Raw genomic sequence first — 13,513 nt, 5'->3', positions numbered from 1 at the left:
GAGTAAGTGCCAGTGCATAAACTTAGCAAAAATTCACAGTACAAAGTCTGTGCTACTGTACAAAAGTTAAGGGAAAAAAAGTGAGTTCCCCAGGCATAGTGGCTGGCAAAGCCTATAAGCCATGCCAGGATGTGGTGAGTTGTTAACACCACATTTATCGTAACCCCAAATCCTGAGTAAAGCATTTTACAGCAGGGTCGGTTTCACTTAAAAAAGACCTGTCACTACAAATATGTAAAAAAAAATTGATTTGATGTAAATGTGGCTGTTCTACTGAATCAACATTGTTTATTTTTGTTCCTACGTATTTCTAAGATATTACCATCTCTTCCCAGGACATAAATGTAGTTATTTTTAGACAACTGGGTGTGGTTTTGCATACAGGTAAAAGGCATAGGTACAAAAGACAACTTCAGATTCAGCAGAACATTGACCCTTACACTTGGTAAAACATTTCATACGCTATTTATGACAAGGTACAGGTCCTCTTTAACCTCTAATACAAATAAACTAGGAACCTATGGAAAGAATAGGCCAAATTTTGATTTATATTGTGGAACTACATTAGGTTGAGTTTATGTTTATACTGTTGCTGAAGAGTTATGTGATTTCATTTGCCGAAACGGTGTCCTTTTGGCACAGATCAGGTTGGTATGGATTGGGATAAGAAGCCATTAGCTATTTTTTTTATACTACGTGAGGCTTTGGTGATGAATATAATTGTATGACTGTAGAAAATGTTTCCTTCTGTTGAGATTAATTTATCAAAAACTTTAGGAAGGTGCAAGAATATTTCTTCTCCATTATGGGCATTTACCTGAGTCTAGAGTCCTTGAACGTGTCCAAGAATTCAGGGTAGTTCCATGTTATCTTCTCCCCTTTACACCTAAGCTCCATGCTCTGACCTGCTGGTAGGGTGAGCATAGCTGGGGGCTTCTGGAACCGACCTTTATCCATCACTTGTGTCATAATAGACTGCGCCTTTGAGATGGGCTCTGTGGAGTCTTTTAGCTTTGTGATTTTTGGTTTAAGCTTCTTTATTGCAGGTTTAATTTTATTTTCTGCAGGCTCTTTTGGACGTTTCCCTTTGCCGGCTGGTTGGCCAAAAACTAAAAAAGATAAACAAAACAAAAAAAAAATTAAGAGGTTGTCCCATTAATGTAGATTAACTCACTTTTTTATTGGAATCTACAAAATTAAAGTTTCTGGGCCTCAATATTGCAATCTTAAGCACTTGGTATAGCCCTCCCCATGTTCTATTGATTCTCGTTTAGAAGGTCTACCTTATATATCAGTATTTTAGTCCCACCACTGGTATCTTCTTCTACATGGCCAGAAAAATGATATGTGCTATTGTATGGACCAGCCAATATCAAATAGCACAGTAGCAGCAGCTTCTTCTCACTAACAGTAGACACATTGGGAACACCAGACGGAGCTTTAACAAGTAACTAACAGAAACCTCTAGAAAGAGGAACATTTTTTGTCTAATTTAAGAATAATCTAATATTATTCTGTTTTGTGGTTTCACTCTGATGTTCATGAGGCAACCAATCGTTCTGGTCCCACATGCACACTAGTTCTCAAACAACCCATGTTCTGCAGCTATACTTTGCCATGGAAGCACCTTGCCCTTCGGCAGCCTAGCCATCGATGATTGATCCCAAATAACAGGAAAAAAACAGACCAAATACTTTCTATTTCTTGTCATTTCTACAAATTACATAACTCTCATGTGTACCCTCAGTTGTTTCACGTCAGGTGCCAAAATTTCACCCAACTCCACATGTCCCCTGTAACGGATGGAAGCGGAGGCACAGGTGATAAAGTTCACATTCGTTTTTTATTATTTGAGTGGAACCTCGAGACCTCAGTCCAGGGGGTCCGAAGGGAGCGTAACTAGTGAGCCACAGGTTCTCCGTAGTAAGATCCCTCGAACAGGACCAGAGTGGAATACCTTCGGGATACAGGTGCTTCCTTCAGTTAGACCTCGAACACGAGGCAGCTGTCCCAGCGGGACAAACGGGTAAACAGATATTACAGATAAGGTGGAGCTGACCGGCGGACACAGAGTATAAGAGATGAAGCTGGCTCTGGCGAGGATGGCCAGGTTCCAGGTAGACGGAAGGAAGCCGGCTCCAGCAACTTTAGCGTTGTCCACAGTTCGGATGGCGAGTGGCGGAACGGGATGGCACTTGAGTGTATAGATACAGATGTCATCTGGGATAGCCAAACAAGAGGTCACTGAAACAAACAGTATAAGCAGAGTGCCAAATGGAATGCTATAGCAGCGCAGAGCAGGGACAGAACCGGATTTAGCAAAAGTAGATACACGTTGCTTCGGCATGGCGGAGCGGCCAGAAATAGTAATCAGTGTGCTGCCAATGGTTAATTGCTATTTTCAAAAAAATCTGCGCTGTCCATTTAAGAGGCCGGAAGGAAGCGCACTTGTCCTAAGCATTCTCCCAGGAGGCCTGCTGGCAGCGTGCCAGGAAGTGGGGGAGAGAGACGCAGCAGCAGGACACTGAGGGACTGACCGAGAGCGAGGATCATGACAGGGACCTCGCAGAGGTACAGGGGCAGCGTTGGGAGCAGGTGTGGGTGTGTGACCAGAACTCGGGGCAGCTCCAGAACCGGGTGCAGGGCCAGAACCAGGACCGAGTGTAACAGTATCCCCCTCTTTACGCCCCCTCTTTTTCAAGTCTGCGTGAAAGTTTTTAAGAAGGAGAGGGGCCTGGATGTTCACTTTAGGCTCCCAAGACCTCTCCTCAGGACCAAAGCCCTTCCAGTCCACCAGGTAATAGGTTTTACCCCTTACTTTCTTAGTGGTCAAAATATGCTTTACCTCAAAAACATCATCCTCAGAGACAGGATCTGGAGTGGTGAGCGGGTCCTTAAAGAAGGAGCTCAAAACTACTGTTTTGAGAAGGGAAACATGAAAGGAGTTAGGCACATGTAAGGAAGTAGGCAATTTCAGTTTATAAGAGACCGGGTTGATTTGTCACAAGACTTCAAAGGGCCTAATGAAATGGAGACCCAATTTCTAGGAAGGCAACTTCAGACGGGTGTACTTGGAGGAAAGCCAAACCTTGTCTCCGGGGCGAAGGGTGGGAGCATCCAGGCTTTTTTAGTCCGCATGCCTTTTCGTATGTTGAGATGCTCTCTCCAAAGCATTCTTGGTATCTCTCCAAACTCTTGAAAAATCTTCGGTAAAGGTATCGGTTGCCGGAACACCAGATGGTCCAGAGATAGGAAGAGGAGTTCCGGGTTGGAGTCCAAACACAATCTGAAAGGGAGATTTTCCAGAAGACTCACTTACTTGGTTGTTGTAGAAGAATTCCACCCAGGGCAGTAACTCTACCCAGTCGTTGTGGTGTGTGTTGACGAAGTGGTCTGGGAATCCGGCCAGGATTTGATTGGTCCTCTCCACTTGCCCATTGGATTGGGGATGGTATGCCGAAGAAAAATCCAGTTCTATTTTTACCAGTTTACAGCCCGCTCTCCAAAACTTTGAGGTGAACTTGACGCCCCATCAGACACGATGTGGAGAGGAAATCCATGGAGACAGAAGATGTACTGAATGAAATGATCTGCAAGTTCTGGAGCAGACGGGAGACCAGGTAGTGGATTGAAGTGAGCCATCTTAGAGAAGCGGTCCTCCACAACCCATACCACTGAACAGCCGGAAGAGATGGGCAGATCCGTGATGAAATCCATCGCAATGTGCTGCCAGGGAGCGGACGGAATCAGAAGGGGCTGAAGCCTGCCAGCTGGCAGGTGTTTATACAGTTGTGGCCAAAAGTATTGACACCCCTGCAATTCTGTCAGATAATTCTCAGTTTCTTCCTGAAAATGATTGCAAACACAAATTCTTTGGTATTATTATCTTCATTTAATTTGTCTTAAATGAAAAAACACAAAAAGAATTGTCCTAAAGCCAAATTGGATATAATTCCACACCAAACATAAAAAAGTGGGTGGACAAAATTATTGGCACTGTTCGAAAAATCATGTGATGCTTCTCTAATTTGTGTAATTAACAGCACCTGTAACTTACCTGTGGCACCTAACAGGTGTTGGCAATAGCTAAATCACACTTGCAGCCAGTTGACATGGATTAAAGTTGACTCAACCTCTGTCCTGTGTCCTTGTGTGTACCACATTGAGCATGGAGAAAAGAAAGAAGACCAAAGAACTGTCTGAGGACTTGAGAAACCAAATTGTGAGGAAGCATGAGCAATCTCAAGGCTACAAGTCCATCTCCAAAGACCTGAATGTTCCTATGTCTACCGTGCGTAGTGTCATCAAGAAGTTTAAAGCCCATGGCACTGTGGCTAACCTCCCTAGATGTGGACGGAAAAGAAAAATTGACAAGAGATTTCAATGCAAGATTGTGCGGATGTTGGATAAAGAACCTCGACTAACATCCAAACAAGTTCAAGCTGCCCTGCAGTCCGAGGGTACAACAGTGTCAACCCGTACTATCCGTCGGCGTCTGAATGAAAAGGGACTGTATGGTAGGAGACCCAGGAAGACCTCACTTCTTAACCCGAGACATAAAAAAGCCAGGCTGGAGTTTGCCAAAACTTACCTGAAAAAGCCTAAAACATTTTGGAAGAATGTTCTCTGGTCAGATGAGACAAAAGTAGAGCTTTTTGGGCAAAGGCATCAACATTGAGTTTACAGGACAAAAAAAGAGGCATTCAAAGAAAAGAACACGGTCCCTACAGTCAAACATGGTGGAGGTTCCCTGATGCTTTGGGGTTGCTTTGCTGCCTTTGGCACTGGACTGCTTGACCGTGTGCATGGCATTATGAAGTCAGAAGACTACCAACAAATTTTGCAGCATAATGTAGGGCCCAGTGTGAGAAAGCTGGATCTCCCTCAGAGATCATTGGTCTTCCAGCAGGGCAATGACCCAAAACACACTTCAAAAAGCACTAGAAAATGGTTTGAGAGAAAGCACTGGAGACTTCTAAGGTGGCCAGCAATGACTCCAGACCTGAATCCCTTAGAACACCTGTGGAGAGAGCTAAAAATGGCAGTTTGGAGAAGGCACCCTTCAAATATCAGGGACCTGGAGCAGTTTGCCAAAGAAGAATGGTCTAAAATTCCAGCAGAGCATTGTAAGAAACTCATTGATGGTTACCGGAAGTGGTTGGTCGCAGTTACTTTGGCTAAAGGTTGTGCAACCAAGTATTAGGATGAGGGTGCCAATACTTTTGTCTGGCCCATTCTTGGAGTTTTGTGCGAAATGATCAATGTTTTGCTTTTTGCTTCATTCTCTTTTGTGTTTTTTCATTTAAGACAAATTAAATGAAGATAATAATACCAAAGAATTTGTGTTTGCAATCATTTTCAGGAAGAAACTGAGTATTATCTGACAGAATTGCAGGGGTGTCAATACTTTTGGCCACAACTGTAAGTCTTGTTACGGGCACATGAAGAACAGGCTGCGACTTACTCCTCGATATCCTTACCCATGTTAGGCCACCAGTAGTAATGGGTGATGAGTTGCTGAGTCTTTTTCTGCCTGGCGTGGCCAGCCAACTTGGAAGAGTGACCCCCACCGCAGGACACGATTACGTTCCGAGGTGGTCACGAGAGTTTTCCCTGGGGGAAGCTGGGCAAGATCAATGGAGGCAACAGAGACTAACCTTGAAGGTTCAATAATGTGCTGAGGTTCCTCCACCAGCTCAGGAGGCAAAAAGGCAAAAAAACAAGGCCCACCGGGCCTGACGGGGATTCAGCCTCTGTGCGGATAGGAGGTAGGCAAGGTTTTTATGATCGGTAAATATGACTACCTGATGAAGAGCTCCCTGTTATGAATGGGTCACCGGAGAGGATGGCAGGAACAGGCTAAGCCACCAGAAAATCAGAGAGGTTGGTAACTAAGCGGATTGCAGATCCCTGATCCTATCAACACAACTAGCAGTAGCCGTGGAGCGTTCCTATGATGCCCTAGACGCTTTGTCATAGCCAGAGAACTAACTAAGCCTGAAATCAGAAAGGTGAAATCTAAACTGCCCCGGAGCAGATCCCCAAACATATATTGTCGGTGAGACAAGATGAGACACAAACACAGGCAGAAAACAGACTGAGCAAACGGTGGGGCCCAAGCTGTCTAGACAAGACAGGACAGAAAAGATACGCAAAAAACCCTAGAAAAATCCAACACTTCTGATATACAAAAAACCTGAGGCCACACACATCACCCCCGCTAGATCAGCACTCTGGTATAAACTGGAAGCAAAGCAAAAGATACTAACATAACAGGGGACTGAACAAACTGACCCAAGCTGTAACATATAGAGCAAGGCCCAGCGCTGCCCCCAGCAGGGAGTACGCTGAACCCTAGCAGCAAAGCAGAAAGCAAAAAAAAGGCACAATCAAATTAGATGCAAAGGATTAGCAAAAGAATCACTTAACTGAACCACGCAGATCAGGCAGGGGACAAAAGTACTCCAAATGCACAAGGAGGAAAATCACCAGCAACCTTCAAGAGCAGGCAGCTCAATTATATGCTCCCAGACAGTAATCCCAGGTTCCCTATTATCGTCGTCAGGTGGGGAACTTCCATCAACCTGGCCAGCTCCACTACTCTCAGTAACCAGCAGAGGGAGCTTCGTCTCAGAGATCCCAGCAAGGGAATTCACAACAGATCCCTCAAGAAGATGTCTCCATTCTTGTAGAGCTAATTTTATAGCCAACAATTCCCGATCTCCAATGGAATAGTTCTTTTCTGCGGGGGAAAAAACTTTAGAAGAAAAACCACAGGAGATCATCCGACCGGTAGACGATTTCTGGGTGAGAACTGCACCTGCACCTATGGAGGAAGCGTCTACCTGAAGAAAAAATTACTCATTAGAATTTGGACGATGGAGAACGGGTGCGGAAGCAAAGGCTTTTTAGAAAGAAACAAAGGCCTCTTCTGTCTCAGAGGACCATCCCTTGGAGTTTACACCTTTCTGGGTTAAAGCTGTGATGGGTGCCAATCGGGTGGAAAAGTGTGGGATGAATTGTCAGTAGTAGTTGGCGAACCCCAGGAACCATTGTATGGCTTTTAGCTCAGACAGACGAGGCCACTTGAGAACGGCAGACAACTTCTCTGGGTCCATCGTTAATCCTGTGGGAGATACAATATACCCAAGGAAAGGCAAAGAGGATTGCTCAAAGAGGAATTTCTCAAATTTGGCATAAAGCTTCTTCTCTCTGAGTCTTTGTAAGACCAGGCGCACTTGCCTCCGGTGTGAGGCCAAGTCTGCAGAGAAGATCAGAATGTCGTCCAGGTTGACAATGAGACAAGAATAGAGCAGATCCCTGAAAATGTCATTAACAAATTTCTGAAAGACCGTGGATGCATTGCTTAGGCTAAACAGCATTACCAGGTATTCGTAGTGGCCATCACGGGCGTTGAAAGCTGCTTTCCATTCGTCTCCTTCTCGGATTCGGATCAGGTTGTATACGCCCGCATAAAATTCCAACATGATATGTTCGCGGCAGGTCGCCGCATCGTCAAAATGACGCATGCGGAGGCATTTGTATACATCTGCACGACCTGCATACCCAATGTTAAAGATAGGGTACGCAGGCCGCATGCAGAAGTATGCGGATGTAGGCGGAGCTGACTGGAGGAGGTGCTGCAGTGGGCGGAGCTTCACGGAGGAAGCCAGCCTTAGCCATAAAAAGGTATCAACCACTGAGGACTCTCAATTCTAAATATACCATCTACTGGCTAACACGGTACAAAGATATATATCTTTCCTGTATAAAATACATAGGCAATATGCACAGTAAAAGAAATATAATAATAATAATAATAATAATAATAATAATAATAAATTTTATTTTTATAGCGCCGACATATTCCGCAGCACTTTACATTTCAGAGGGGATTTGTACAGACAATAGACATTACAGCATAACAATAATCAAATACAGTAGATTATAACAAATACCAAGAGGAAAGAGGGCCCTGCTCGCAAGCTTACAGTCTATGAGGAAAGAGGTAGACACGAAAGGTGGGTGGTAACAGTTGCCCTGATTGTATGGACCAGCCATAATGTTAAGTGTGTGACAGTACAGACACAGAGGGCTAATGGATGCATAAAGCATGTGGGAACATGATGGGGGAAATATGGTTATGGTAAAACTTTTGGCTGTGCCACACAGGGATAGATTAGGTTAATGTGTTGAGGCGATAGGCCAGTCTGAATAAATGTGTTTTCAGGGCACGCTTAAAATTGTGGGGATTGGGGACTAATCGTATTGACCTGGGAAATGCATTCCAAAGAATTGGCGTGGCACGTGTAAAGTCTTGGAGACGGGAGTGGGAGGTTCTGACTATTGAGGATACTAACCTCAGGTCATCAGCAGAACGGAGGGCGCGGGTAGGGTGGTATACTGAAACAAGGGAGGAGATGTAGGGTGGTGCTGAGCCATGGAGGGCTTTGTGGGTGAGTGTAATAAGTTTATACTGAATTCTGGAGTGGATGGGTAGCCAGTGTAATGACTAGCACAAGGTAGAGGCATCGGTGTAACGATTGGTGAGGAATATGATTCTGGCTGCAGCATTCAAGACAGATTGGAGAGGGGAGAGTTTGGTAAGAGGGAGACCGATTAGAAGAGAGTTACAATAGTCGAGACGAGAATGAATAAGAGAAACAGTAAGAGTTTTTGCAGAGTCAAAAGTAAGAAAAGGTCGAATTCTAGAAATGTTTTTGAGGTGCAGATGACAAGAGCGAGCCAGTGATCGAATGTGGGGGGCAAAGGAAAGCTCGGAATCAAGTATGACCCCAAGACAGCGGGCCTGTTGCTGGGGAGTAATAGTGGAGCCACACACAGAAATAGCAATGTCGGGTATAGGTACATTAGTAGAGGGAGGAAACACCAGGAGTTCAGTCTTTGACAGGTTCAGTTTCAGATATAGTGAGGACATGATATTAGACACAGCGTTTAGACAATCGCCGGTGTTTTCTAGAAAGGCTGGCGTGATGTCAGGAGAAGAAGCGTATAATTGGGTGTCATCAGCATAGAGATGGTACTGGAAACCAAATCTACTGATTGTTTGACCAATAGGGGCAGTGTACAAGGAGAAGAGGAGGGGGCCTAGAACCGATCCTTGGGGGACCCCAACAGTAAGGGGAAGGTGAGAGGAGGAGGAACCGGCAAAAGATTCAGTAAAGGAGCGGTCGGAGAGATAGGAGGAGAACCAGGAAAGAACGGTGTCCTTGAGGCCAATGGAACGGAGCATAGTGAGGAGGAGCTGATGATCCACAGTGTCGAATGCTGCAGAGAGATCCAAGAGAATTAGCATGGAGTAATGACCATTTGATTTAGCTGTTAGTAGATCCTTAGAGACTTTAGTGAGGGCAGTTTCAGTGGAGTGTAAAGAGCGGAAACCAGATTGGAGAGGGTCGAGAACAGAGTTTTCTGAGAGATAGCGGATAAGACGGGAGTGGACCAGGCGTTCCAGGAGTTTAGAGATGAAGGGAAGATTAGAGACAGGTCTAAGTAGTGGATGTATGATGGCATGCTTAAATGAGGAGGGAAAAATACCAGAAGAGAGAGAGAGGTTAAATATTTTAGTTAGGTGAGGGGTGACAGCAGGGGAAAGGGACTGGAGGAGATGTGACGGAAATGGGTCACTGGTGCAAGTAGTTGGGTGAGAAGATGCAAGGAGCCTGCTTACTTCTTCTTCTGCGACTGGTTCAAAATCAGAGAGTGAGCTAGATGCAGTGGGGGAGGGAGGACAGTGCATGGTATGAGGTGATTGGGAGATAATTTCCTGTCGAATCTGGTCAATTTTTTCTTTGAAGTAATTGGCCAGATCGTCAGCTCGGAGCTCCGTGGTTGGGGCCTGTACTCTTGGATTGAGTAGAGAATGAAAAGTGTCAAAGAGACGTTTCGTGTTATTGGACAGTGAGGTGATGAGGGTGTTGAAATAGGTTTGTTTGGAGAGGTGAAGGGCAGTGTTGCATGTTCTAAGCATAAACTTAAAATGGATGAAATCTTCGTGTAGATTGGATTTTCTCCACAGACGTTCGGCGCACCTGGAGCACCGCTGCAGGAAACGTGTTTGCACCGTGTGCCAGGGTTGTCGCCGTCTGCGTTGTGGTGTTCTATTTATAGGGGGTGCAAATTCATCCAGGGCACTTTGAAGTGTTTCATTGTAATGCTTCAATGCAGAATCAGGACATGAGAGGGAGGAGATAGGGGCCAATGAAGACTGCAAGTTCTTCATAAGTTTCTGGGTGTTAATGGCCTGTATGTTTCTATAAGTCTGGACAGTGGGGGTGACCTGAGCAGCCTGGCAGTTCTTTATAGAGAATGAAAGAAGATTGTGGTCAGAGAGCGGGAGAGGGGAGTTTGCAAAATCATCCACTGCACAAAGCCGAGAGAAGACCAAGTCGAGGGAGTTTCCGTCTTCATGCGTTGGAGAATTAGTAAGCTGCGAAAGGCCAAATGAGGAGGTTAGAGATAAAAGGTGAGTAGCAGATGGTGAGAGGGGAAGAGCAATGGGGATGTTGAAATCTCCCATGATGAGGGTAGGGATGTCACAGGAGAGAAAATGTGGAAGCCAAGTGGCAAAATGATCCAGGGACTGATTGGAGGGGCCGGGAGGACGATACACCACCGCCACTCGCATGGAGAAGGGGGTGTAGAGTCTGACGGCATGGACCTCAAAAGAAGGGAAGACAAGTGAGGGTACTTGAGGGATAACCTGAAAGGTACATTTTGGTGATAGGAGCAGACCAACGCCTCCACCAGCTCTACTGTCTGATCTTGGGGTATGAGAGAAGTGTAGCCCCCCTTATGAAAGAGCAGCAGCAGCGGTAGTGTCTGACTGCTGGATCCAGGTTTCAGTAAGAGCCAGGAGGTTAAGAGAATTAGAAAGGAAGAAGTCATGGATGAAGGAGAGTTTGTTACACACTGAGCGAGAATTCCAAAGTGCACAATTAAGAGAGACAGATGGCAGGTAGGGAATATTAATCAGATTAGAGGGGTTTCTAAGTGTAGCAGTCGGGGGGTTTGACTTTCTATAACATGGGGGACCAGGGTTGGGAACAATGTCTCCTGCGACTAGGAGAAGGAGGATAGAAAGAGTGAGCAGATGGTTAAGTGATTTGTGAGAGCGTCTCTGTTGTTGAATGGTGGGACTGACTGGATCTGTGCAATTTAACAACGTGAAAAGAGCGTGAGTGCTATACATAGGAGAGGAAAGAAGCGAGGGGCCAATATGGATGGAGTGTAGAGAGTTAATGCCAGTGCGGTGGATGTGTGTGAATGCAGCGGCCAGGATTAAAATTACACAAATGCATATGGTATATATTTGTTGTACTCCTAATGTACAGGGAGTAGATGTATATAAATGTCTTACCTGTCTGAAATATGGTAGAACATGACAACAACATGGTTATATAAATATTATAAGGGTGAAAGACAACAAACTTTCTGACCCTCTTACATGCTCCTATAAGTCCATCACTGAGTATGATATATTATGAGGGTCCATCCTAATTGACAGGACTAAACTGTGTAGTGATAAAAGTACACGCATAGTGAGGTGAACTAATGGGAGCAGTATGCAAGGGAATTGTTATGGGAGATTTTAGGCATTTTTCATGCAACATCTGGGTACTGAACTGTACTTGAAGTGAACACCTAGAAAAAGCAAGAAAACCTGGTACTTCAGCCGTAGGAAATTAAATGTGTGATTTACTTTCCAGGTGCAGTACTCTGTGTATGATGAATTCACTATTTCGGGAGTAGTGTGAATAATCTCACAGCTGAGTTATGGGCAACACTTCTGTCACTGAATGCACAGTCCATATATGCGATTGTACAGAGTATGGTAATAGAGAGAATCCTATTTTCATTCTAATAATGGTAATTATTGCTATTATTAACACCCTTTAACTCTTAAGTGACCAAGCCAAATTTTTCAAATCTGACGTGCCACTTTAGCGTCAAGATATTCTAGTGACCATGAGATTGATTTTTTTTTCAAGACACATTGTACTTTAGGTTATTGATAAATTTACGTTGTTACATTTATTCATGTCGGAAGTTTAAAAAAAATTTTGAAAGAAATTAGCAATATTCAAACTTTGAATTTTTATTCCTTTAAGCAAGATGATTATACTGCACAAAAAAGCTAATGGTTATCATTTACTGTATATCTACTGTACTTTAATTCAGCATCATTTTTCAAACATCCTTTAATTTGGGATGCTGGTTAAAAGTTTACCAGCAGTTTTGACTTTTTTTTCAAGGAAATATACAAAACGTATTTATTTAGGGTTGTCTATTTATTAGAAAACCCCAAAAAGTAATACCATTTGAAAAACAGCACTCCGTAATGTATTCAAAACTGATGTTAAGAAGTTTCTAAACCCTTCAGGTGCTTTACAGGAATTAATAAAAAGTGGTATGCATAGAATGAAAAATAATATTTTTTTCCCACTAAAATGTTGCTACCATTCTAACAGGCCACCATCAGGACCACATGAACACAATCACGAGATGTTGATGGGGTAGAAGAGAGACCCTCTTTTAATCCAATAACCAATTAGATTAGCAGCCCCCCACTCATAACATTATCACAGGGTGCCATGGGTTTCCAGGGCAAATGGAGCTCTACTAAATGCCCTGGTCGCTATCAACTTTGTACTCACAAGAAGTAGCAGGACTTCATATGACACCCTCATTGCTAGTATATGCATGTGTATATATTATAAGCAATCAAGCCATATATACAGTATATACATATACAGTGGGGCAAAAAAGTATTTAGTCAGTCAGCAATAGTGCAAGTTCCACCACTTAAAAAGATGAGAGGCGTCTGTAATTTACATCATAGGTAGACCTCAACTATGGGAGACAAACTGAGAAAAAAAAATCCAGAAAATCATATTGTCTGTTTTTTTTTTCATTTTATTTGCATATTATGGTGGAAAATAAGTATTTGGTCAGAAACAAAATTTCATCTCAATACTTTGTGATATATCCTTTGTTGGCAATGACAGAGGTCAAACGTTTTCTGTAAGTCTTCACAAGGTTGCCACACACTGTTGTTGGTATGTTGGCCCATTCCTCCATGCAGATCTCCTCTAGAGCAGTGATGTTTTTGGCTTTTCGCTTGGCAACACGGACTTTCAACTCCCTCCAAAGGTTTTATATAGGGTTGAGATCTGGAGACTGGCTAGGCCACTCCAGGACCTTGAAATGCTTCTTACGAAGCCACTCCTTCGTTGCCCTGGCGGTGTGCTTTGGATCATTGTCATGTTGAAAGACCCAGCCACGTTTCATCATCAATGCCCTTGCTGATGGAAGGAGGTTTGCACTCAAAATCTCACGATACATGGCCCCATTCATTCTTTCATGTACCCGGATCAGTCGTCCTGGCCCCTTTGCAGAGAAACAGCCCCAAAGCATGATGTTTCCACCACCATGCTTTACAGAAAGTATGGTGTTTGATGGATGCAACTCAGTATTCTTTTTCCTCCAAACA

At 44.0% G+C, this 13,513-nt stretch overlaps 1 protein-coding gene across 1 annotated transcript in view; it reads right to left on the bottom strand.

Annotated features, from left to right (window-relative positions):
- The window catches only part of PDGFRL (platelet derived growth factor receptor like), a 234,982-nt gene that overhangs the window by 194,752 nt on the left and 26,717 nt on the right, over nucleotides 1-13,513 (bottom strand). Inside the window, exon 2 of the mRNA XM_073583621.1 lies at nucleotides 818-1,109. Coding sequence (XP_073439722.1) covers nucleotides 818-1,109 — 292 coding nt within the window. The remainder of the gene's footprint in view (nucleotides 1-817; nucleotides 1,110-13,513) is intronic.

The sequence above is a fragment of the Dendrobates tinctorius genome, unplaced genomic scaffold (genome assembly GCF_039654945.1).
Source record: "Dendrobates tinctorius isolate UK_male_01 unplaced genomic scaffold, ASM3965494v1 ptg000079l, whole genome shotgun sequence".
Classification (NCBI taxonomy): domain Eukaryota; kingdom Metazoa; phylum Chordata; class Amphibia; order Anura; family Dendrobatidae; genus Dendrobates; species Dendrobates tinctorius.
The sequence above is the reverse complement of the archived record's forward strand: the minus strand, read 5'-3'. Positions and strand labels throughout refer to the sequence as shown.